Source organism: Didymella exigua, assembly GCF_010094145.1.
Source record: "Didymella exigua CBS 183.55 unplaced genomic scaffold M421scaffold_30, whole genome shotgun sequence".
In the NCBI taxonomy this organism is placed as follows: Eukaryota; Fungi; Ascomycota; class Dothideomycetes; order Pleosporales; family Didymellaceae; genus Didymella; species Didymella exigua.
The window spans coordinates 206,788-227,666 of record NW_022984804.1 but is presented as its reverse complement, the minus strand read 5'-3'; the positions used below and the strand labels follow the sequence as shown (position 1 = coordinate 227,666).

Genomic DNA, 20,879 nt, shown 5'->3' with positions numbered 1-20,879 from the left:
GTGCCGGATGGAGGCGAGCCAGACGGAGGAGTTCCAGGGGAGCTGCCAGAGGAATCAGGAGAGCTGCCAGAGGAGCCAGGAGAGCTGCCAGAGGAGTCAGAGGAGCTGCCAGAGGAGCCAGGGGAGCTGCCAGAGGAACCAGGGGAGCTGCCAGAGGAACCAGGGGAGCTGCCAGAGGAACCAGGGGAGCTGCCAGAGGAACCAGGCAGACCAGTTGGCTGTTGGCGGCGCTCGAGGTCAGAGGCTGCAGAGGGGAAGTCGGTAGGAACAGCTCCGCTAGGTTTTCCACTAGGCATGCCCTTTCCGCCGGGGCTGTGGTGACCAGTGGGTCTCGCAGCACCGCTTGGGAAGCCAGAGAAATCACCACCACTTGGGAAAGGAGCGTTGCCGCTCTGCTGAGCGCGCTGAGCACCAACGACGCCGGTGCCAGAGGGCCTTGGCCCACCACCGAAACCACCAGTCGGGCGTGCGGCACCACTCGGGAAGTCGGTAGGCAAGTCGGTCGGGAAACCGGAGGGAGCGGGTCCAGAGAAGGACTGAGCAGAGCTCAAGCCGGCGACGGCAATGGCGAAAGTGATGCGAGAGAAGGCAACCATTTTGACTGCTGTTGTTGAAGTGACTGGACTGAGGTGAAGAAAGATTGAAAGACGGCTTTGACGAACGCACGCAGTGCTGTTTGAAGTGACTGAAAGCACACAGTGCTGCGGAAGCGAAGCGAAGAGCTGGAGAGTTGGAAGGAGGAAGAAAGAAGTGAAGGTTGGTGGATGACAACTTGAAAGGTGCTCACCAGATCATTTATACAGACCTCCATACTCTACAGAGGCACGACTCGACATCGACTCAGCGGTAAACATGACGCGGCAAACGAATGTGGATCGCTGGAAGGGGCGCAAGCCGCGCAGCTGCGTGCGAGGCTTCTGGAGCCTGTCATTAATCTGGCACCTGTTGACGGGCGCAGTAACAGTGCATTTCCGCGAACCAGTGTCTCGCAATGCTCCAGCATCCATGGGATCTTTCGAGAATGCGGTCTGGACTGTTTGACAGTGTTTCTTGTTTCACAGTGTCGTCGTCGATGTTCTGAAACCGGCAGTACCCGCAGCTTACGTGTTGTGCTGGATTCTACGCTGCCAGACCATGGACTACGCGGATAGCAATGACGAAAAAAATGAGCTGTGCTCCTGCGAGCTTAGCCACTTCCGAATAGATGAATGAGACGCGTTCGTGGCTGAATGATGGATTGTGGCGTAACCCCTGCAAAGCATTGGCTGGCCATGGTTCACCCAAGGAGCTGCTATGAGGTGGAGGGAAGGCCCAGCCGAAGCTTGGTACAGTCGATATGCAGGTGGAGAGCTTGTCGCGGCTCCAGACGAAGCTTGTCTTCGTGTGTTGTCTTCTTCCGATCGTCGCTCAATGTCGAACTCGTTGCTGGATGCACGCGTCTGCTGTACGACTTCATCTCCGGCCATTCCAAGAAGCAACGCTGAACAACAACGACAAGGATCGCAGACATAGGCGCGCACATCATCTGAGTACCACAGTGTGGATAGTCCATATAAACTATGATTTGGACATTCCAGGGTACCTGCACGCGGGAGTACGCTAGCAGGCGCCAAATCGCATGCAACGGTCCTGGCATCGATTGCGGAATTTTTTTTGCCAGGGTTTTTCCTGGGCAAGGTCCTGATAATGCAAGAGGAGGTACAATAGGAATATTGTTGCGGCGTTGTGAGTTGCTTGCGGGGCATTCCGAGCTTAATCTCCACCATCAGCCGTGAACGCGCGGCACTCAGGAACACCATCGACTTCCTTTTTTCGGTGATGCACAAACTCATGGCGAGGAATGAGGGTCGTACTCCGTCCTGGTTCTGAGCTCATCAGTGAGTCTTGCCGAAAACAACGGAGCTCGGAACTAAAGCCGTGTTGGTAGAGCAGGTTTTGATATCTTTTTGAAGCGATGTCCGCATCGTGTGAAGTAGGCGATTGGGCTCAATGAGGCGGCTGTAGACTAGTACCGCAATCGTGAGATCCGTGGACTCAGTCGACCACTGTCGCAGTGAACCCATTCAGTGTCTAAGAGCGACTGGTCGCAATGCATCGAGAGGAAAGGGCTCTGTGCTCTCATAGCCACGTCATCGTCGCCCGACAACTGAGGCGGTCATACTACCTATGTTTGAGTCCATGCCACCTAGATCATTTGAGCTGCGCCGATCATCCCATCATTTCTGGGTTGAGCAACAGCGAGCAAGGTTTCTGACTATATCGCCATTTCAGCAAAATCTGGATGGCGCCGGAAGAGGATGAAGCGTATGTGCATTTTGTCTATCCTTGAGTCATAAAGTCGTGTACACTGTTGTCTGTATATGCTATCATCGTCATCATATCATCATTCGAAGCGCACACTCTCACCTGGAAGACGCTCACAATTTGCCTCTCTTTGCCTCGACAGCGTCGCGAAGCTTCTTAATTACATCACCTGGATCGGCGGCGCCAAAAACGGCACTCCCAGCGACAATTACGTTGGCGCCGGCATCGGCGGCTTGATCAATGGTCTTCTCAGATAAACCGCCATCGACCTCGATGTGAAGTTCGGGGTATTTCTGACGAAGGGCGGTAACCTTTGGAAGCTCGGAAGCCATAAAAGACTGACCACCGAATCCGGGCTCAACGGTCATGATGAGAACCATCTAGGCAATTGTTAGTCACGAGTCCTCGCTGAGTAGCTCTTAGCGAGCGCTAGTGTTGGCGACTATTGATCCTGCCGTAATGCAAGAAGGGTGAGTACGTAGGGGTAGCGCTACAATGGCGACTCGAAGAGAAGACCAACGAGCAACAGAACAAAAGCGTGATTCGTGGCAGTGTTCTCGAAAGGTGACGAAAGTTGAGACGCCACTGGGTCTGGAGTCCGCATGCCTAAGCGCCGCCACAGCGAGCCGCCCGACAGCTCAGCCCTACAGTGCAGCCGTTTCGACCAACTCAAAAGGAAACTTTTGATGCCTGAGCCGAGTCCTCTGACACCCCTCGATAACGATAGGCAGCATGCGCCGGAAAATGGAAGCTACTCACGTCAGGAACCTCATCCTTGTTCGAATTCTCCAGAATATCCCACAGCACGTCCACCTTTGTGCTTGGCTTGATGGCAATACCAGCTTGCATGCCCTCGCTGTGGATGTATTTGATCAATTCTTTTGGCGAGGTCTTCTTATTAGAAATCTCAGATGGTTCCTCGGCGGCGGTAGACGAGATGGCAGCTTCGTAGTGGAAGCAGTACAAATCGCATCCGGCCATCTTGAACTCGCGAACCCACTTCTTGGGCTCTGCAATCATCATGTGGCAGTCGAATGTTCCCTTTCCATGTGCAGTAGTGGGGCGGTCGACGTGGGAGCGAATCTTGGTGACGACTGGGGCACCGAAGGTCATGTTGGGCACGAAGTGGCCGTCCATGATATCGACCTGGATGCATCAGCCATATCACATACATCAGTTCGTTCATCCCGGGCATACATGAAGCCAGTCGGCACCCTGGGAGATGGTGTCTGAGCAAGCCTTGCCCAGCGCTCCGAAGTCTGCCGACAAAATTGACGGCGCGATGATAGCGGGCGGGGACATGTTGGGCAGGCGTTTCGCGGGGGCAAAGCTGCGCGAAGCGGTGAAGGTCTGGGGCGCCAAAGGGTGCGCTGGGATGTGCAGTGGAGATTGCTGATGTGACCAAACCTCACGATGAATGCTTGGTGTTGACGGCTCTGGCCTGTGACGATGCCAAGCCCCGTGGGACGTTGGTGGGGCAAGAATCAGGCGTCTCGCTCACCTTTTGTTCATACCAACCGTTTGCTGCAACCTCATTCATCCACCAGCTGTTTTGAATCGCGCTGACTGCCGAGTTTGTTTCAACGGCACGCCCTTTTGCGTGGGTGTTGATGCGCGCGACTTGAGCTGAGTGTTTTGAACACGTGATCTTTGCCATCTAGACTTCGAGGCTTTCATCATCCACAACACAGGATGCTTCGGCAGCGGACCGCTATCGCCTTAGCTGAAGCCTTTGAACAGCCAACCGACATTTACTGAGCAGGTTCAAGAGCCTTTTTAATGATTTCTATTCAGACGACGCGCTATTGGGCGAGCTGTGCAACATGTTTACGGCGTACCATTGGCTGCATGAGCAATAACTACCCGAGCGCTACAAATAGAGCTGCCGGGCGCTTACACAGCGAACACCCAACCATCCCACGCAGTGCATCGCGCACGGCGCCCATTTTCGCATAGCCTCGCCCAGCCATGAATCTGGTCCGGCCAACCACCGCACCGCAAAAGCGGACTTAATGTTGTGGCCAGCCCTTGAGCCGCTGCACACTCCCCACCTAGTCCTAATCAGGCCCTTCTGCCACTGTACGAATAGTTGGCAGTGCAGCCTCGGGAGCCACGGTAGCACTGAATCGATAGCAAGGCGTCTCCGCTCCATATAACGTCCTGGCGTTGGTGCCCACGCGAACCTTGCTGCTCTCGCCATTCACTTCGCCTCTTTGAGTCTTCTCTCATTTCAAGTCTTCGTTGATCGAAGCATTTTCATCATTTGTGTCTTTCCAATTTCGCTGTTGATCAGCGTAGTCCAGGGTTATCGCCCAACTTAATAAATTTCCACTCAACCATCGTCTTTGGACACTTTGACGGCTTGGTCAATTCCGGATAACACTCTAATATACCAGCACAAGTTACAGCATGCCTGAGACACTTGCGCCCTCAGTATACCAGTCTGATGCCAGTGGTGCTCTCGACGAGTACTACTTCACAGCAGACAACGCCATGTCTCCTCGCAGCGACGAGGACTTTCCCACACCAAAGGCGCGTCTGTTCGACATCACACCGCAGCCTTCTCCACGGTTTCCTTTCCCGCCCAACTCAAGTTCTTACCCCAAGATTAATCGTGCAAGCCGCGCCGACAGCGACTTCGATTCTCTGTACGATGTTACAGATGACGAGGCTGAAGTGCCTCTTCACGCCTCCGCATCGGTTAAGAAGATCTCAGGCCCAAACCGTCGAGTACGATTCCCGTCACTCATCATCCCGTCACCTACCGCGTGGCCAACAATCGAGAAACTGAAGAGCGCCACTTCGGCAGTGCCAATGACACCATCTGCACTTCTCACACCCTCGCGTCGTGTCCTTGAGATGATCAACTCGCACAACCTTCACCTTCCAGGGCACTCGGCAGCGCCTTCTCTGGATGGAAGTTTGACATCAGAAGAGCTTGATAAGCTGAGCTGTCCAGCAACACCTGATATGCGTTCGAGGCGTGATTCGTTCTCGACTGAGGGATCTTGGGCACCACCAGTACAGCTTGACTTCCAGGCCATGCACACCCTGCAGCACCTTGGCGAGTCTGCGGTTGAAGAAGAAGATGACCAGGAGACTTCATCAGCGGAGCTGAGGGGTGAGATGGAGATGCAGCAGGTTTCGCGCCCTTCCCTAGGTCTGACAATTCCCTCAAGCCAGTACCAGAACGAGTCGGAGGACGATAACACCCCGATCTCTGCTATCTCCATACCGTCACCGGGAGGATTCTTCTCTTCACTTCAATCTGGCGCTCGCGCCACCTGGAGCATACCTGCGCGTCAAGATTCGATCCCAAACACCTCCACCGCCGAGAAGTTTTACAATCTCCCATGGGAGAGCCACAAGACCGAAGTTATGCCAGCGCTACCCGATCGCCCTTTGACTCTCAGTGGTGAGACCCTTGATGGATTGGACGAGGTGTTGGCCACAGCTCGACCTGCAGTCTTCAGCCCAGTTGAAGAGAACGTTGAAGTCAAGGAGATCAACCCGAGCAAGTCTGTCTTCTTGTACAACGAAAACTACAATGCCGAGCTGCAGAAACTGTCTTCAGTCAACCTTGAGATGACCGGTCGATGGCTCGAGGAGCAAGATGAGCTATCAGCTGCTCTCCGCATCATGAGCAATATGGACTCCTCGAGCATATCCAGCGGTACTCACAGCCGCAGTAACTCAGTCGATAAGCCTGTTTTGAAGAAGTCGGTCACGTTTGCGGAAGAGCCTGCCCACATCGAAGGGAATGACGAAGAGCCAAAAAAGATCCAGACTTACGTTCAGGGTCTCGAGTACATCCGTTCCAGCTGCGAGAAGAAGGACACCTTTATCCACCGTCAGACTCGCGCTGAGGCGATGCACCTCCAGCGCCGCTGCAACCCGGCTGTCCATCGCGATCAGCTTATGGGTAAGTACGAGCTGAACGAGCCAGAGCGCCCAGCGCCCGCCCGCCCTGTCTCTGAGTTTTACGTCAACGACCCGACTGCCCTTAAGGAGAGGATCGCTCGTGCTCAGACTGAGCGCCAGGCACTTGACCAGATGCTGCCCAGCCAATGGGTCATGCAGGCACATAAGCAACTCAACGGTGGAAAGCTGCTCAGTAAGCCCGCTGCGCGGTGTATTACTCGCGCATCTTCTCCCCGCATCCTTGACGTTGGCGGCATTGCTACCAACGACTGGGCCTGGAATGTCGCCTATGACTATCCCTACGCTGCTGTCGTCACTGTCAACACCGCCGGCAATAATGCCTCCGCCAACATAGTCGGTCCCGACAACCACAAGTACACCAGCGTGCCTAACCTTTGGACCCTTCCCTTTCCCAACGCCCATTTCGATGTCATCTCCGCCCGCACCCTCTACGAGCTCCTGAAAACCAACAAGCCCGCCGGTCGCTCTTCAGACGAGTACGATCTCTGCCTGAAGGAGCTTCATCGCTGCCTCAAGCCCGGCGGTATCCTGGAGTTTTCTCTGCTGGACGCAGAGTTGATGCACGCCGGCCGCAACGCGCAAGCAATGGGCGTCGAATTCGGGTTTAACCTCAAGACTCGCGGGTACGATGCCCAGGCCAGCAAGACCTTCCTGCCGCGCGTCGCCAAGGCGGGCTTTCGCGATGTGCAGCGAGCGTGGATAGTATTGCCTATGGGGCAGACGGCGGCGAACTGGAAGGAAGAGCTTAATGTTTGCGCGAAAGTGGCACAGGAGAAGTGTATTGGTGAGAGTGGGGAGGTCGAGGTTCAGGATGTGCCCGCGTTTGGCTCGACACGCGATGCGGCGATGTTGACGGGTATTGTTGGCTCGTGGGCGTGGGAGAGGTGGATGCTGAGGCTGCAGATGGAGATGGGTAAGGAGGAGGAGAAGCTTTTGGAGGGTGTTGTCCAGGTGCTTGAGGAGGGCGCTAGGCAGGGCTGTGCGTGGAGGTCGCTGACTGGATGGGCCAGGAAGTAATTGTAAATTGATGACTGTGTCTTAGAAGGAAGGTTTCAAGTGGGAATTGAGTACGAACAGGACATGATGGAATTGGTACCACGCAGCGAATCTCTTTTGTGGTACAGCAATATATGTCGACCATACCAATCAAACCAAATTTTTACACTCCTTTATTAGCTTTACAGAGCTGGAACTAGCTGTGAAACAATGCACTCGGCAGCTGAGGTGTGAACTCGATGATGAAGGTGCTCCCACGTGACCATTCTTCGGCAGATCTGCGGCGGCACGAACCCCACGCGGCCAGAGCTCGACATCACTGCATCATCTTTCGCGCCGCCAACAACGCACGAGTTGCAATTGAAGGAACACGCTTATCATCAGCTTTCACTCTACCCAACTCCCTCCAGTCCCTTCCACATATTGACAGCTGTTACAATGCTCTTCTTCAGGCATGTATACCCCCAAGTCACCCAAAGCCTGTTGATGCTTGACCACCTCAGCACCTTCTGCTGTGTCTCAACTTCCTGCCCCCAAAGGCTTCTTCTGCACGCCACTCTGACCTACGCGCAGTTTCTTCAAAACGCTCGTCGAGCACGAGATCACCGTCGAACTCAAGAACGAGGTTCAGATCCGCGGGACACTGAAGAGCGTCGATCAGTACCTGAACATCAAGCTCGACAATGCTGAGGCGGTGGATGAGGTCAGGTGGCCACATTTGGTATGTCATATTCCAGCACGTCATAGGAGCCTGGCTCTTCGAAGGGACACGAAACGAGGCAACGAAGTCATGTGCGCTTGTGGATTAGCGCCAATGCAGCTGCGCGCTCCTGCTGGGCATCTTCGTACACACGAGTAGCACGGAATTTGGCAGAGGTATCGGTCCGAGACATGTCGGAACGCACATGCGCAGGAATGGGTTAGATCTAAGGAGAACTCGGGGCTGACAAATAGCAGTGCTCGACAAAGGACATGTTCATCCGTGGATCCGTCATTCGATATGTACACTTGCCCTCGGGCGCCGTCGACACCGCACTCCTCGAGGACGCGACGCGGAGAGAAACCGAGGCGGCGAAGAACAAGGCGAAATGAGCGGGCAAATAGAGCAGCTCGAGACGAGTCAACACGCACAACCACGGCCATCACGCTTTACGGGGCCAAACCAATAAGCAAAGACATCGAAGAATGCGCAGGAAGGCATGCAGCAATGCCCCCATTGCGAGTCATTCAGTTCGGATAAATCGCCGAAAGACGCAAGCAGAAGAGACGAGCATAAATATACCCAAGAGTTATGACACTAGAAATTGGTCATGGGCGTATTGACACGCCAGCACAGTCTACATTGTTGCCTTTTACTCGGGTGTGATGAACGGCAGGCGACGAGCCGACTCTCCAAATCAAAACTCATGCTGCCTCTAACAAATACAGAATTCCAGTGACGCATCGGCTTATGCAGCTGTCGAAGATCGAGCCGCCTGGTCTTTGCTCCGCTACGTCTTTCTGGCTCACCGGCGCGCTTCTTTGTCGATCTCGTACGATCCTAGTACTGATCGGTGTTCGCTACACGCCTCAGCGTTCAGTCATTTACCTCGACACAAGCTGTCATGAAGGCTCCAGTTCTCGTAGAGGTGGCTTTCCCCATTGTTCACTTTTGACATTTCACTCGCTCGAAGCGCGGACTGTGTTGCTAAATTTAGAGACAGGCTCGGTGAAGAGTCCATCCGCGGCGTTCGAGACAAATTCCTAGAGTCGACAGCCACTTGAGCTTGAGCTCAACACAAGTCACACAAGACCTTCATCATCTCAGATCTCCACAATAAGTGGCCATACTCGTCAGAGAACCCCGCTCTCAAGGTCGATGTCTTCATCCACTGCGGAGACCTTACGCAGTACGGCGGTCCACCCAGCTTCCAACGGGCCATCAACAGCATCAAGACCGTTGATGCCGAAGTCAAGCTGGTCATTGCTGGCAATCACAATATTGATATAGATCAGGCATGGTTGGATGAGTTCGCTGAAGATGAAGACGATGTTGAGATTGGCGCTAAATGTCTTTCACTTTTGAGGTCACAGGAAGAGCATAGGACCTATCTTTGAATGACGGAACACACTCCTTTGCCTTGAAAGACGAAATATCGTTCACGGTGTACGCAACCCCATACACACCAAAGTTTGGAGAGTTCGCCTTCCTATATGGCGATGGCGAAGACAGGTTTAACGAGGGACTGAGCACGATGTCAAAAGGTGTCGACATTGTCATATCGCACGGTCCGCCTGCGTTCCTGACCTTCTAACGACTATGAGCTTGACGTGAGCAAGAGACTGAAACACTATGGATGCGAAAAGCTGGCTAAAGCTCTTAAAAGGACACGACCGCGGCTCGCTTGCTTCACGTTCACGAAGGTTGCAGCGCAGCTACAGTGAATTGGGGACCGAAAGAGCTGGAATTCACTATTGATGGTACCTCTATGTCTAGGACTGGCGAGGGAGTTGAGACCCTACTTGTCAATGCTGATATAATTGGTGACGGGAAGAGATGGCTAATGGACTTGAACCTCTAGAATTGTGATGACATTGCACCACTGTCTTCAATAGATGCTTCGTATTGTTCAGCGGATTATTTGAGCTATCTTCCAATCAGGAAGTTAAAACATTCTCTCCCTAGCGCATTTGACTATATTCGTGACCCCTCAAACCTTGCCCGCCACGAAAGCAGCAGCAGCAGGAGCATCGATCTCATAGTTCCTGTGCTCAGGGGTGATGATGATGCCGTTATCGCAGATATTGTCACCCTCATGGCAGATGATAAGAACCTTGGAGCTAGCGACGCTGCCGAACGACTCATCGCGGTCTGCATCGCCGAATGTAACAACTAGTGAGGTCAATATTAAATCCAAATATGTGAGCCTCATCTGTGACTTACCGGCGCTAACCTTAGCAGCAGCCTCAGCTGTAAGCCTTTGAGTGGCAGTGTGTACGAGCTGAGCACCCTGGCTGTACCCAGAAATCACGATCTTCGTGGACGGGCACTTGGTGATAGCCTAGCGAGGGTTAGTGTTGGTCCAGTCACCTGGAAGAAGATCTCATACCTGGTTGATCAAGTTGAACATGGTGGTTCCGCCTGCAGCATCACCTCCAGCGAGGAAGCCAAGGATGCTCGCGGAGTAGGTGACGCCCTGGATCGCGAGCTGGCTGGTTCCACCCAGACGGCTGGCTAGGGCGTTGAAGAATGTTGGGCCCTCACTGTCAGCAGACCCGACATTGCCATCTTGAGTAGTACCGCGAGCATAGATGACGGTGACAGCGCGGCAGGCGGTACCATCGGTGAGCTGGTTGTAGGTATCGCCGGTGTATTGGCGCTTGGACAGTCTTGTTGCAGTGTCGACCTTCTCAGGTACCTTACCAGCTTCGAGTGTCTCAGCGTACTCGCTGATGGTGAGACCGGTGTCAATGACATCTGTGACCGGGAAGCTGACTCCCTCTTCCTGAGCGACTAGTGCTGGTGCGGCAAGAACGGCGCCAAACACCGCGGCGAATGGGAGAATCGATTGGACCTTCATCTTGCGCGGGTGGAGAGTTGAACGACTGATGGTAAGGCGATGGAAGGCGAATAGTGAGGATTGCAGGCTGCAGAGTAACTCCCCGCGCGACTCTCTTTCATTTGTATTCGCCGTGTGTACTGGCGGTAATCTCAATACGCTGATCACGGTGGCCTTTCCCCCCCTCTAGCAACGGTCGTATCCTTGCAAACTTGGCACACAACGGCGAGTGGCTCGTTCAGGAACATATTCTTCCCAACTGGTTCCTCACCCCGCCCCCTACTGGCGGGCGTCCCTGATACAGTCCTGATCGTCGAAGTCCACTATGAGTGCAAGCCAAAGCCGGCCAATTGAGAATGCGGGGAAACTCACGTTGTATAATGAGCCTTGTGTCGTTGATGGGGTACATCTCGGCGCATCGGGGGCTTGTTTGGAGCGCTGCCCAGTCTCGGTCGTTTGTCCGGTTCTTGTAGCGTGACCTGCTTCATCGCGTTAGACGACCATCCATGTACCGAGTGCACGTGGGGATCCGCGACGAATGTCATAGGTGCTTGGACCGGAATTGTGATATGAGTGGTCAATAGGTAGCTTTGTGGGCGCTCATGCCATGAACTGCATTGCATGCAAGTCAGAACTCAGGAGCAAGTCAAAAACATGCCTGTAAGAGACAGGACCGCTGTCCAGCGCGTTGACATACGAAGTCCAATACATGCATGCTGAGTATTGAGCACCAGGACTATTCCTTGCGAAGGGCACTGTCGCGTTGACGTGCGTGGAGGTCGTTAAAATGAGCCTTGACACGCAGTTTGTGACATGACGTCAGCTCGCAGCCAAGATTGCCCCACGAGCGGAAGGAACCGTGATTGCTACCACGAGCAACATGTGTGGCGTACTGAGTTGGAAGAGACCGTACACCCTCAACAGAGCACTATGAGGCACCATAATACTGTAACGCTAACGAAAGCATTACAGCATGCGCATTGTGTGGTCCTTAGCCAGTGTCTGGAATCTGTCGACTAAAGGGTAGCTTCTGTGAATGTGATAGTCTAACCAATAGGTGGCTATGCCACCACGACTTTATCCAAGAAGACCGGGTCAAGATTCGAAATTTTACTCTGAACTATTGGAGGATTCCCAGCTCCCGAGAGTCAGCCTGGGACCTTGAAGGCCTTCAAAAGCGTGATATCACTCCATCATTACAGTACCCCGGCTGCCATGTATATGGTCCCTCGGGCATAGTGCAGAAAGATTATCGTCTAAAACAGCGAAGTAACGCCAGCCTGGAAATACATGATCACGCAAATAATGAGGGCAACCAACGAACGCGTCGACTGCCGATTGCTCGGGCTTCGCCACCGAAAGCATTTTAGCTCGTTTTAGCACGTCACGTGCTGACGCGCCTTCGTTTGCGCGTAGATCGTGACTGCCAACCGAGACATGGATGTGACCAACGCCATCCCTTTCGCGACCTCGACTATCTCCACGACTCATTAGTGACGACCCTTATGTTCAGAAACCCGCGAGAGAACTGCGAGCTCCCTGACATTGCTCAAGGACCACCTTCGACCGGCCGTGCACCCTCGCCACCCCGCTCGTCTTCGAGAGTCGCAGCCATGACCGCCAGAACCATGACGAAAGAAGCTCCGCCAAAAGCAATTTCTACTCCCCCGCCGCCAAAGCGGACACAGACGACATTGGTCGCCAAGGAATGGGCAGGCAAAGCAGCAGCGAGCAATGCCAGGAACAAGTCGAAGCCACAGAGGCCTGCGAATGGCAACATCATGGCGTTCTTTAAGAAGGCTGAGGATATCAATAACCGAATCTTCTTGCAAGAACGTGGCTCAAACCCAACAATTGAGCTCGATGGTGCAGAGGAAGACGTTGGGTGGAGTGATCAGCTCAACAACGGCGTCATGACTTGCACGGACAACGATGACATAAGATACAACGAGAACGAGGGCAGCAATAAGAAGAGGAAGCTGAGCGAAAATCTGGAAGCTCCAGCATGTTCACCACCCCCACCGGAGGCTTCCAATGCCCCGGCCGCTGAAGCTCCGGCAAGAAAAGCGCCAGAGTTGTCGAAGCCACGGACGAAGCCTGGGCCTTTCGTTGACGATTCAGACGAAGATGAAGACGAGGCAGAAATGCTCATACGGAGAAGAGGTACGATCAAACAGGAGCCTACAGGAGATTCATCGAGTTCTAAACCCTTGGAGGACACATTATCCACAGATAACATACCAGCGACGACTGATTACGCACTACCACGATTGAAGATGGAAGAAACATCGAAATTCGGTCGAGACGAGTTCGATGAGGCTGACCTCGAGAATGATGATTTTCTCGAAGGCGAAGAGTACAACGAGCGGCGGTGGATGAAGGAGCAGAGAAGATTAGGGATAGATGCGGCAGGTTTTGAGGGAGATCTGGACGATTCCGACGCACCCGCATTATTCCCCGAGGAATTGATCGACGACGACGCGAACAAGGCAACGAACGATGATGACGCGCAGGCCTGCCCTTTGTGCAGCAGTAGTCTCAAGGGCTTGTCAGAACAAGAGAGCTTGGTGCATGTCAACGCATGTCTAGATGGAAAGCCGATACCACTACCTTCGCCGGTCAAGGCTGAACGAGATAACACACCCACGCCAGTACCCAATGCCAAAGCGTTTAAGCGGGCACCAAGACCACCAAAGGAGGCCCAGGCGAATCCTTTCCAATTAGGAGTGAAGCCAGGTGTCGCACCAACAACCGCGTTTTCAAAGCTCATGGCTGGACACGCCGAGGACGCTGCTTGGGCAACGGCGGCTGCAGCTAACAACGCAGCGAGAGGAAAGCCTGCCTTCGAGCGCACATGTCCTTTCTACAAGATCATGCCTGGCTTTTTCATCGCAGTAGATGCCTTTCGCTACGGAGCCGTCAAGGGACAGAATGCGTACTTTCTCAGCCACTTCCACAGCGATCATTACATTGGCTTGACATCATCGTGGTCACATGGGCCTATCTATTGCAGCAAAGTCACGGGCAACCTTGTGAGACAACAATTACGTGTCGACTCCAAATGGGTAGTGGATCTGGAATTCGAGAAGAAGACGGAGATCCCCGGCACGGAGGGTGTGCACTGCACCATGATCTCGGCGAATCATTGTCCTGGCAGTTCTCTGTTCTTATTCGAGAAGGAACTCAGCAAAGGTCCCAAGCCCAAGCTGCAACGGGTCCTTCACTGCGGCGACTTCCGGGCCTGCAAAATGCATGTTGAGCACCCGCTCTTGAGGCCAGATGTCATTGACGCAGTCAGTGGTGCCAGCAGACAGCAGAAACTGGATGTGTGCTACCTTGATACGACTTATCTTACCCCGAAGTACGCCTTTCCGCCTCAGCAGCAAGTCATCCAAGCCTGCGCAGACATGTGTGTGTCGCTGAACAGGGTTCGCGCAGACGAGTCTGATGGCTGGGAGCAGATGAAGCGCGACCGCGCTGGTGCGGGCATGACTAAATTTGTACACAAGAGCTCGACCGAGAGTCCAGACAAGATGCCTACGTCTCCAGACCGCGGCCGACTTTTAGTCATCGTAGGAACCTACAGCATCGGCAAGGAACGCATCTGCATTGGCATTGCCAAAGCTCTAGGCTCGCTCATCTACGCACCTCCTAACAAACAACGCATCTGCCGCGCTTTAGAAGACCCTGAGCTGAACGCGTTACTTACTACAGACCCACGCAAGGGACAAGTGCATATGACACCACTGTTCGAGATCCGCGCCGATACACTAGACGACTACCTCAGCGATTATGCCGATACGTTCTCTCGCGCCATTGGGTTTCGCCCCAGCGGATGGAACTACCGTCCTCCAAACTCCCGCTTTACTGACTCGCCTCTTGTGTCTTCTGTCTTGCACTCCAATAATTGGAAGTCGACATTCAGCATGAAGGACCTGTCACCGCAACGAGGAAGCACCGGTCGGGCAAGCTGCTTTGGCGTGCCATACTCCGAGCACAGCAGTTTCAGGGAGCTGACGATGTTCTGCTGTGCGCTCAACATTGACAAGATCATTCCTACTGTAAATGTTGGCTCGGGGAAGAGTCGAGAGCGCATGAAAGGCTGGTGCGAGAAGTGGGCGGTGGAGAAGAAGAAGAACGGTCTGTTCAAGCTTGGAGAAGATAGCTGGTGCTGATGCTCGGCATTGTATCACTAAGGGATCCTTTCAGAATACTGCTCGAGGGATCTTGCTCAGATGTACGCGCGGGACCCCAGGCTGCCACGCTTCCAAGGCCAAGCACCCTCTATTACAACGCCGACACCCCGACATGCTCGAAACTGACTCTCCGTTATGCACTTCTCGTTCAAACACCAGCATGCAGCTATGTAGCTGTATTAAAGACGATACCATTACGCCGTCGCCTGTGGGCTTTCGTGAGATCAGGTCGACTTCATTTGCATGAACACCATGAATGCTGTTGCGTAGATTGCGCTCGCTGCAACAATATCGACTGGTCTGTTGGTTGTTGGAATACCCATGATCCACGTGAACACGACCACGAAGGCTGTGATGATACCAAGCCGGGCTTGACTGTCAGTGAAATACTCGAGCAGCCACAACGACGTCAAGAGCATGACCGATTGGCCTATGATGATGCTTCGGTTGGTCAGCTTCTCGAATTTCTCATTGCTGGAATACTTCGTTATTGTTTCCTAGATATGTTTTCCCGCAACATGTTTCGCTCGAAACAGGCCATCAGATGTATGTGTTAACTAGGCTGAAAGGTGTGGAATCATCCGCCAGCCTGTCCAGCGGGGCTGAGACGCTTCATGCAGTCATTCGGCCACCACACACCGTGACTGGTTCAGGGTAAACTGGAAGCGTCACCGTGCATGTCCAGCTGGAAATTTAATTTCGCAGAGCCTCCTCATTGGACCGGATTTGTTAGCCTTGCTCATTGCCTCTCCGATAAAAAGCAGGCAGCGGGGAGGACTATCCGCGCCGTCGACCAGCGACATATGTATGTTATGGCCGGTTCATGCGTTCCTGGTTGCGAATTTCGACTGCGCCTCCCCTCTCTCACAAACCTTCGCCATCCATCAAGGCTATCCTGACAAGGTTGACCGAACGAGCCACACTCGTTCCTTGTGCGTGTCGCTTTCCTATCATGATTGGTATAGCGGATCGCGTGTGGAAAGTTCTCCGCGTACATCAAGCAGCTGGAGCTTTCGATCGTATGGACGAGCTTCTGTCGAGTCCTCCGCTTCCTGATGATCCAGATACGCCATTTTCCTCGCCTTATTCGAGCACCGGCCCACATGGCCTGAATGCTTCGTGGCGAGTCTTAAACGACTCACGATGCAACGACTTTCACATGTGAAGAAATACTAGACTTACAAGAAATTTCTACAATACAGAAGTATGGCTCTCATTTGGGCTCAGAAGATGCACGTGACAAATCTGGAGGGTATCCGTTGCTCGAGGAGGTCTTGGGAATCAGCTTCTTTATCTAGGCTGGATTGATAGAGGAACTAGACCACTCTCAGGGGGTGCTACTTAGGAACTCAAGCGTCAACCGCATTTACCATACAAGATGATTGGGTTGCTCTTCAAAGCTCCACGAAATCACTGCGACGGCCTCAAGGCCCTCTCTTATTGGGCACACCAAGCATGATGCAAGACAGTTCTTAGCGTCAATCACGGCCCAGCTGCCACGCTTCATACGGTATGCCAACTATCTCGCATCGCCGAGCGTGAGTGTACACCCATCCACAGAGGCCAAAGTCGAAGAGACATCAGATCCACCAGAGCCTGATGGCCTCATCGAATAGCCTTGGCTAGTCGTCAGCGAGGTGGGACATTTCCAGCATGCCTTGAAATTGCATTTGACTAATGCGTCCCAGCTGACTACAACTCGCCCAGTTATTCCTCACGAGGGATGCGATTGCGATGATCAAATATCTAGCGCGACAAAATATACACAACTTGCATATGCTTTCGATCCAGCCATAAATATACCCGTCGCTATTACTGTTCGTCTAAGCAGCGGATGGATCATGACGATCGGAGGAATTGTGGCATTCACACGAACATCAATTCAGCACTGCTTACGTAAGCAAGTACAATGCCTTCGAAATATCTTTCTACGACGTACCGAGACAGCCGAAAGTGGCAGAATCTCCATCGCAGTGTTTCGAGCTGTTCCTGGAGGATAGGTAATCGATACCTCTACGAGAAGTTCAGGAACCGTCGACGAATCAACAACATATTCGCAATTGTCCTATTTAGACTCCAAAACTTGCCTTCAGATGCTCTGTAAAACTATAGTAAGAAGGACATTAAGGGCATCGTTTGCAAGACTGGTTCTACCATCGCACGGCCCGTTACATGAAGACCCTGACCGTCAAGGCCTTACCAGAAACTTCAAGCGCACGATATATGAAGCCAACGGGCGCCAGACGTTGGGAGCTTACCTGTCAGCTCGTGTCATCAGCGCTCGACAAGAGAAACTTCTACTTCTATTTCTGCATCGACACTAAAGTTATGGCAGACGAAAGGAGAAGTTCCTAGACATGCAAGCGCTGCTTTTCTGCTGACTCGTGGCACTGTGAGATATGTGAAAGATGCGTGGCTAGTCGGAAGGAGTCCTGTCGCTGCTGCGGTGGAATTGGTGCTAACGCAAGTCGGAGAAATCTGCTGGAAGCCGGGAGACAGGAATTGAGATAGGAAAAATTTCACAAGACAAGACTACCAGAGCACTCGAGGTAATAGGTAGTATAAGAGACTCTGTCCGAGTCTTCTTTCAATCTGTCTTTGCAGCTACCTTCACTTTACTTCCCGCTCTTGGCGCCTTGTTTGCTCCTTCCTCTTTCCGCCAACGAGCCTTCGGCGCTCCCAGCATATTTGCAGATTACTCTGGCCTCCAGTTTAATGCGTTTCCATTTCAGTACTCGTCCGCCTTCCATCTCTCCACCATGCCTCTTCTCGGCATCCTGCTCGATCTCGGTAAATTGCTCCTATCTACAGCGTTCCCCTCTCCCCGTTTACTGACATGTGCCAGTGCTAGGTCCAGACGTTAACGAGCCTCGACCTCGACCGAACGCTCTCTTCGCACGCCTTCCCACCATACCGATGCCGATTCCACACGAGGTCTTTATGCAGCTTTCAGCTTTTCATATCTTCCTCCTCATGTCCGTTCGTCGAGTGCGTCTTTCACCACTTCTCATCTGCGTCGCATATATTCTCTGCAAAACAGCTCACTCGCTTTGGAATAGCGCCAAAATCGAGCAGTTGAGCGCCCTCGTGGATATTACGCTGGGCCGCGGCGGGATATGCGATGAGTGTCGAGAGCAGGCCTTCGCGTGCCGTGGCTGCATGGCGCAGCTTTGTTATGGTAGGCTAATGCGCAATGGTTCCATGGCATGCCATCATGAGGTGGTCGATGTGGAAGCCGCTGACGTGGGAAACGCCAATGAGGAAGCCAATGCTCATGAGGCCATCGTTGAGGATGCTGAGTGGTCGATGTGATGGCATGGAAGTAGTGAAGAGAAACTGTTTAGAGTCGACTAGGTCAGCTTGAATTGGTTGCGGGGGTGATTGTCGTTGTGGTATGGCTCCTCCGAAACGTAGCGGTAGTCTCAGGTCCATTTGGTTCAGCTGCTTGTCTGCTCTTGCCTCATCTGAAAGCTCGTCAGACAACATATCTTGTTTCCTTCTTCTCATTTAAAACCTCTCTCGCACTCATGACGAAAGCTATCTCTGATCCAAATGCGACTATCACTGCTGCCGTGACTCCAACCCAGGCCACGGGAAAGCCAAGAGCTGCGCACGATGCGTAAATGATGATGGTGTACAAATATGCGGTCCGAAAGAGAAGTAGCAGTAGTGAATTCGGCTCTCGCATCTTTCGAGTGTTGTTTCAGTGTCTGTTCAACGTGCACCAAAAATAGGGAGGAGCCGACTTGGCTAGTGGAGCTGAAAAAGTGGAGCCTCAGGCCAGCTGTAACAGATCGATTTGCGTTCCAAGCTCATCAAGCAAACATTTTCTGCGATTTCGAACTTGAGCTCTGAATGTTTGTCGCGGTTGCACATGGTTTGGAAGGTCGTGGTGTAATCAATGCTGCGTTGGCATAGCCACGCGTCGAGGGTCAGGTCGTATCGGTACCTGCGTTAGGTCTTACATTAGAGACATGTTTAGCGCAGCTCGCATTTGAATACGGCGTCTTCACCAGAGAGGCAATTCCACAAGAGAAGGCTGTAGAGAATCCATATCATTGATTTTGATGCGTCACTTCAGAAATATCTTGTGAAAGACAGCACGCTGGCCGGGTTCATCTTCCCCAGCTGTACATTGAAGGTCCGAGACCAAGTCGACTACCGCAAGGTTGAACACGACCGTAGCTCCAAGAACGCAGAATTTCTCCTTGAGTAGATATAGACCGCTACCAAAGGGAATTAAGTTTAGGACAATGTCGCGACACCTCTGGCTGGAGGTAGTTAGTAGTTGAGATGTCCCGAACAGCCCAGTCGATGCTCGAAGAAGTGCGCGATGGGTTGTTCAGTCCAGTCTATCCAGTCGCGCGGGTCTTTAATTTGGTTCAGCGTTTGCTCCATGCGACCTGAACCACAAGCTTCCCTGTCAGTGCTGTAGACCCAGTCTGCGAACTGGTAATGAAGATCGTAAGCCTTGTCCATATCCATACTGTCCCAGCGAACGTCCTCGTTTTCGACGCAGTACTTGTGCAACACAACATCCCAAGCTAGGTACGAGGTCACCAGCTTCACTCCTTCGCCGACTTAATTGATCGAGCGAGTAATTCTGCCGTAGCATATCCACCCAACGTTAAGCCAGATAGTTGTGATGGCATGAATCCAGGCTATCAGGCGGGACTCGAGCTATTTATCGAGATGTCAAGGAGCCATTTGTCAAGGCGCTTTTTGAGTACAACCACAAATCTCTACGCAAGGCTTCCGCAATCATGTGGTTTGGTGTGAGCAATATCCGGGCTTCAACTCATCGCATCGTTAAACACTACACAGGCCTTCTGAGATCTCTTCGCCATGGTCACAAAGTCGCTGAACGCCTCAGTAGCCCTAGGTTGCGCGATCGCTGGAGTAGTCGTTGGACAGCAAGCCAAAGTGAAGGCAGCATCAAACGCGTCGTGTAGAGTGCACAAACCCCAAAGACGACCAACGCACCTTCTGCACTCAACACAGACGGGCGTGCGACAACCATAACACAAACTACCGTTGGCTTTCGCGGCTTCTTCCTGCAAACATGGTCGACGACGCCAGTACAACAATCGTTGTCGCAAGGAAGACCTCTGCGGTCCGCACGCGGGAGAAGTTGGTGGGGAAATGCTCCAATGAGAAAGATAGGCCTATTGATATAAGCAAGCTCAAGACTTGCGCAAAGTCAGTTGATCATCTGCGTGCGCTTGTGGGGACGAAACACTGATATTGATAGGGCCTCCGCAAATCGACAGGACTCTCCATTGCTTCGCCTTCCAGCCGAGATGAGAAATCGAATCTATACAATTGTCTTGCAGGCTGAATGTATACTGGTCCGCTCCAGATACCTTACGGCGTTCGACATGACGGTAGCGCTGCGCTGCTGCTACTCCACCACCCCGCCAACACACTCGCAGACTTGGAGCGAGGGCAATGCGGTGATCCTCTTGCCTATTATCTGTCGACAGCTGTACGACGAGACGCATGGTCTTCTATACGCTCTCAACACGTTTGCGTTCACCGATGAGCACTCGATGAGAGTCTGGCTCTCGTGCCGCGCACACAGTCAGCGCAAGCAGATTCGCAGTCTAAAGCTTCCGGGTGGTGCGACCGGCTACTACAGATCAGCTCACAACATTAGCCTTGTCGCAGTATTCCCGCAGCTTCAAACGATCTACATCGACTTTTGGCGTATTGTACAGATGGAGAATGATCTCGTATCCGGGGGACTGAGCCAGGACGACCTTGTACAGCTACTAGTTGCGGAAAAATCGAAGGCGCGTGAGAAGGAGGGAGACAATATAAGAGTCATCGCGACCGAGTGCGTGTACATCTCGACAGTCCTTGGAGGGCTCGTGGACGCTGCATGAGAGTGCCTGGAGACCTT

At 52.9% G+C, this 20,879-nt stretch overlaps 10 protein-coding genes across 10 annotated transcripts in view; 6 read left to right on the top strand and 4 right to left on the bottom strand.

The window, feature by feature from the left end:
* Window positions 1–596, bottom strand: part of M421DRAFT_94797 (uncharacterized protein) — a gene marked incomplete at both ends in the record, with an annotated part of 2,174 nt that extends 1,578 nt beyond the window's left edge. The window contains one exon of the mRNA XM_033598237.1: window positions 25–596. Within this exon, the coding sequence (XP_033445598.1) occupies window positions 25–596 (572 nt within the window). The remainder of the gene's footprint in view (window positions 1–24) is intronic.
* Window positions 597–876: 280 nt separating this feature from the next.
* M421DRAFT_259788 (uncharacterized protein) lies at window positions 877–1,960 on the bottom strand. The gene has a single exon (XM_033588679.1). The coding sequence runs from the start codon at window positions 1,830–1,832 to the stop codon at window positions 1,140–1,142; it is 693 nt and encodes a 230-aa protein (XP_033445597.1). The 5' UTR covers window positions 1,833–1,960; the 3' UTR covers window positions 877–1,139.
* Window positions 1,961–2,417: 457 nt separating this feature from the next.
* Window positions 2,418–3,606, bottom strand: M421DRAFT_103229 (ribulose-phosphate 3-epimerase; the record flags this gene model as incomplete). Its single annotated transcript, XM_033586887.1, has 3 exons — window positions 2,418–2,684; window positions 3,064–3,450; window positions 3,502–3,606. 3 exons carry the CDS (start codon window positions 3,604–3,606, stop codon window positions 2,418–2,420), a joined length of 759 nt encoding a protein of 252 aa, XP_033445596.1.
* Window positions 3,607–4,797: 1,191 nt separating this feature from the next.
* On the top strand, window positions 4,798–8,334 carry M421DRAFT_103228 (verprolin; the record flags this gene model as incomplete). Its single annotated transcript, XM_033586886.1, has 3 exons — window positions 4,798–7,259; window positions 7,816–7,963; window positions 8,200–8,334. The coding sequence occupies 3 exons, from the start codon at window positions 4,798–4,800 to the stop codon at window positions 8,332–8,334; spliced, it is 2,745 nt and encodes a 914-aa protein (XP_033445595.1).
* A 199-nt stretch (window positions 8,335–8,533) lies between these two features.
* On the top strand, window positions 8,534–10,266 carry M421DRAFT_399951 (uncharacterized protein; the record flags this gene model as incomplete). Its single annotated transcript, XM_033590189.1, has 4 exons — window positions 8,534–8,602; window positions 9,034–9,292; window positions 9,370–9,510; window positions 9,646–10,266. The coding sequence occupies 4 exons, from the start codon at window positions 8,534–8,536 to the stop codon at window positions 9,801–9,803; spliced, it is 627 nt and encodes a 208-aa protein (XP_033445594.1). The 3' UTR covers window positions 9,804–10,266.
* M421DRAFT_259623 (carbohydrate esterase family 5 protein) lies at window positions 9,718–11,084 on the bottom strand. Its single transcript, XM_033588678.1, has 3 exons — window positions 10,332–11,084; window positions 10,166–10,283; window positions 9,718–10,114 (listed from the first exon to the last, which is right to left on the bottom strand). Exons 1-3 carry the CDS (start codon window positions 10,800–10,802, stop codon window positions 9,933–9,935), a joined length of 771 nt encoding a protein of 256 aa, XP_033445593.1. The 5' UTR covers window positions 10,803–11,084; the 3' UTR covers window positions 9,718–9,932.
* Window positions 11,085–12,286: 1,202 nt separating this feature from the next.
* M421DRAFT_8019 (DRMBL-domain-containing protein) lies at window positions 12,287–14,956 on the top strand (the record flags this gene model as incomplete). Its single annotated transcript, XM_033597511.1, has 1 exon — window positions 12,287–14,956. One exon carries the CDS (start codon window positions 12,287–12,289, stop codon window positions 14,954–14,956), a length of 2,670 nt encoding a protein of 889 aa, XP_033445592.1.
* On the top strand, window positions 14,617–15,625 carry M421DRAFT_259588 (uncharacterized protein). The gene has a single exon (XM_033588677.1). It carries the CDS (start codon window positions 14,956–14,958, stop codon window positions 15,532–15,534), a length of 579 nt encoding a protein of 192 aa, XP_033445591.1. The 5' UTR covers window positions 14,617–14,955; the 3' UTR covers window positions 15,535–15,625.
* A 1,946-nt stretch (window positions 15,626–17,571) lies between these two features.
* M421DRAFT_423893 (uncharacterized protein) lies at window positions 17,572–18,663 on the top strand. Its single transcript, XM_033593596.1, has one exon. The coding sequence runs from the start codon at window positions 17,894–17,896 to the stop codon at window positions 18,287–18,289; it is 396 nt and encodes a 131-aa protein (XP_033445590.1). The 5' UTR covers window positions 17,572–17,893; the 3' UTR covers window positions 18,290–18,663.
* Window positions 18,664–20,355: 1,692 nt separating this feature from the next.
* On the top strand, window positions 20,356–20,862 carry M421DRAFT_8017 (uncharacterized protein; the record flags this gene model as incomplete). Its single annotated transcript, XM_033597510.1, has 1 exon — window positions 20,356–20,862. One exon carries the CDS (start codon window positions 20,356–20,358, stop codon window positions 20,860–20,862), a length of 507 nt encoding a protein of 168 aa, XP_033445589.1.
* Window positions 20,863–20,879: the final 17 nt, after the last annotated feature.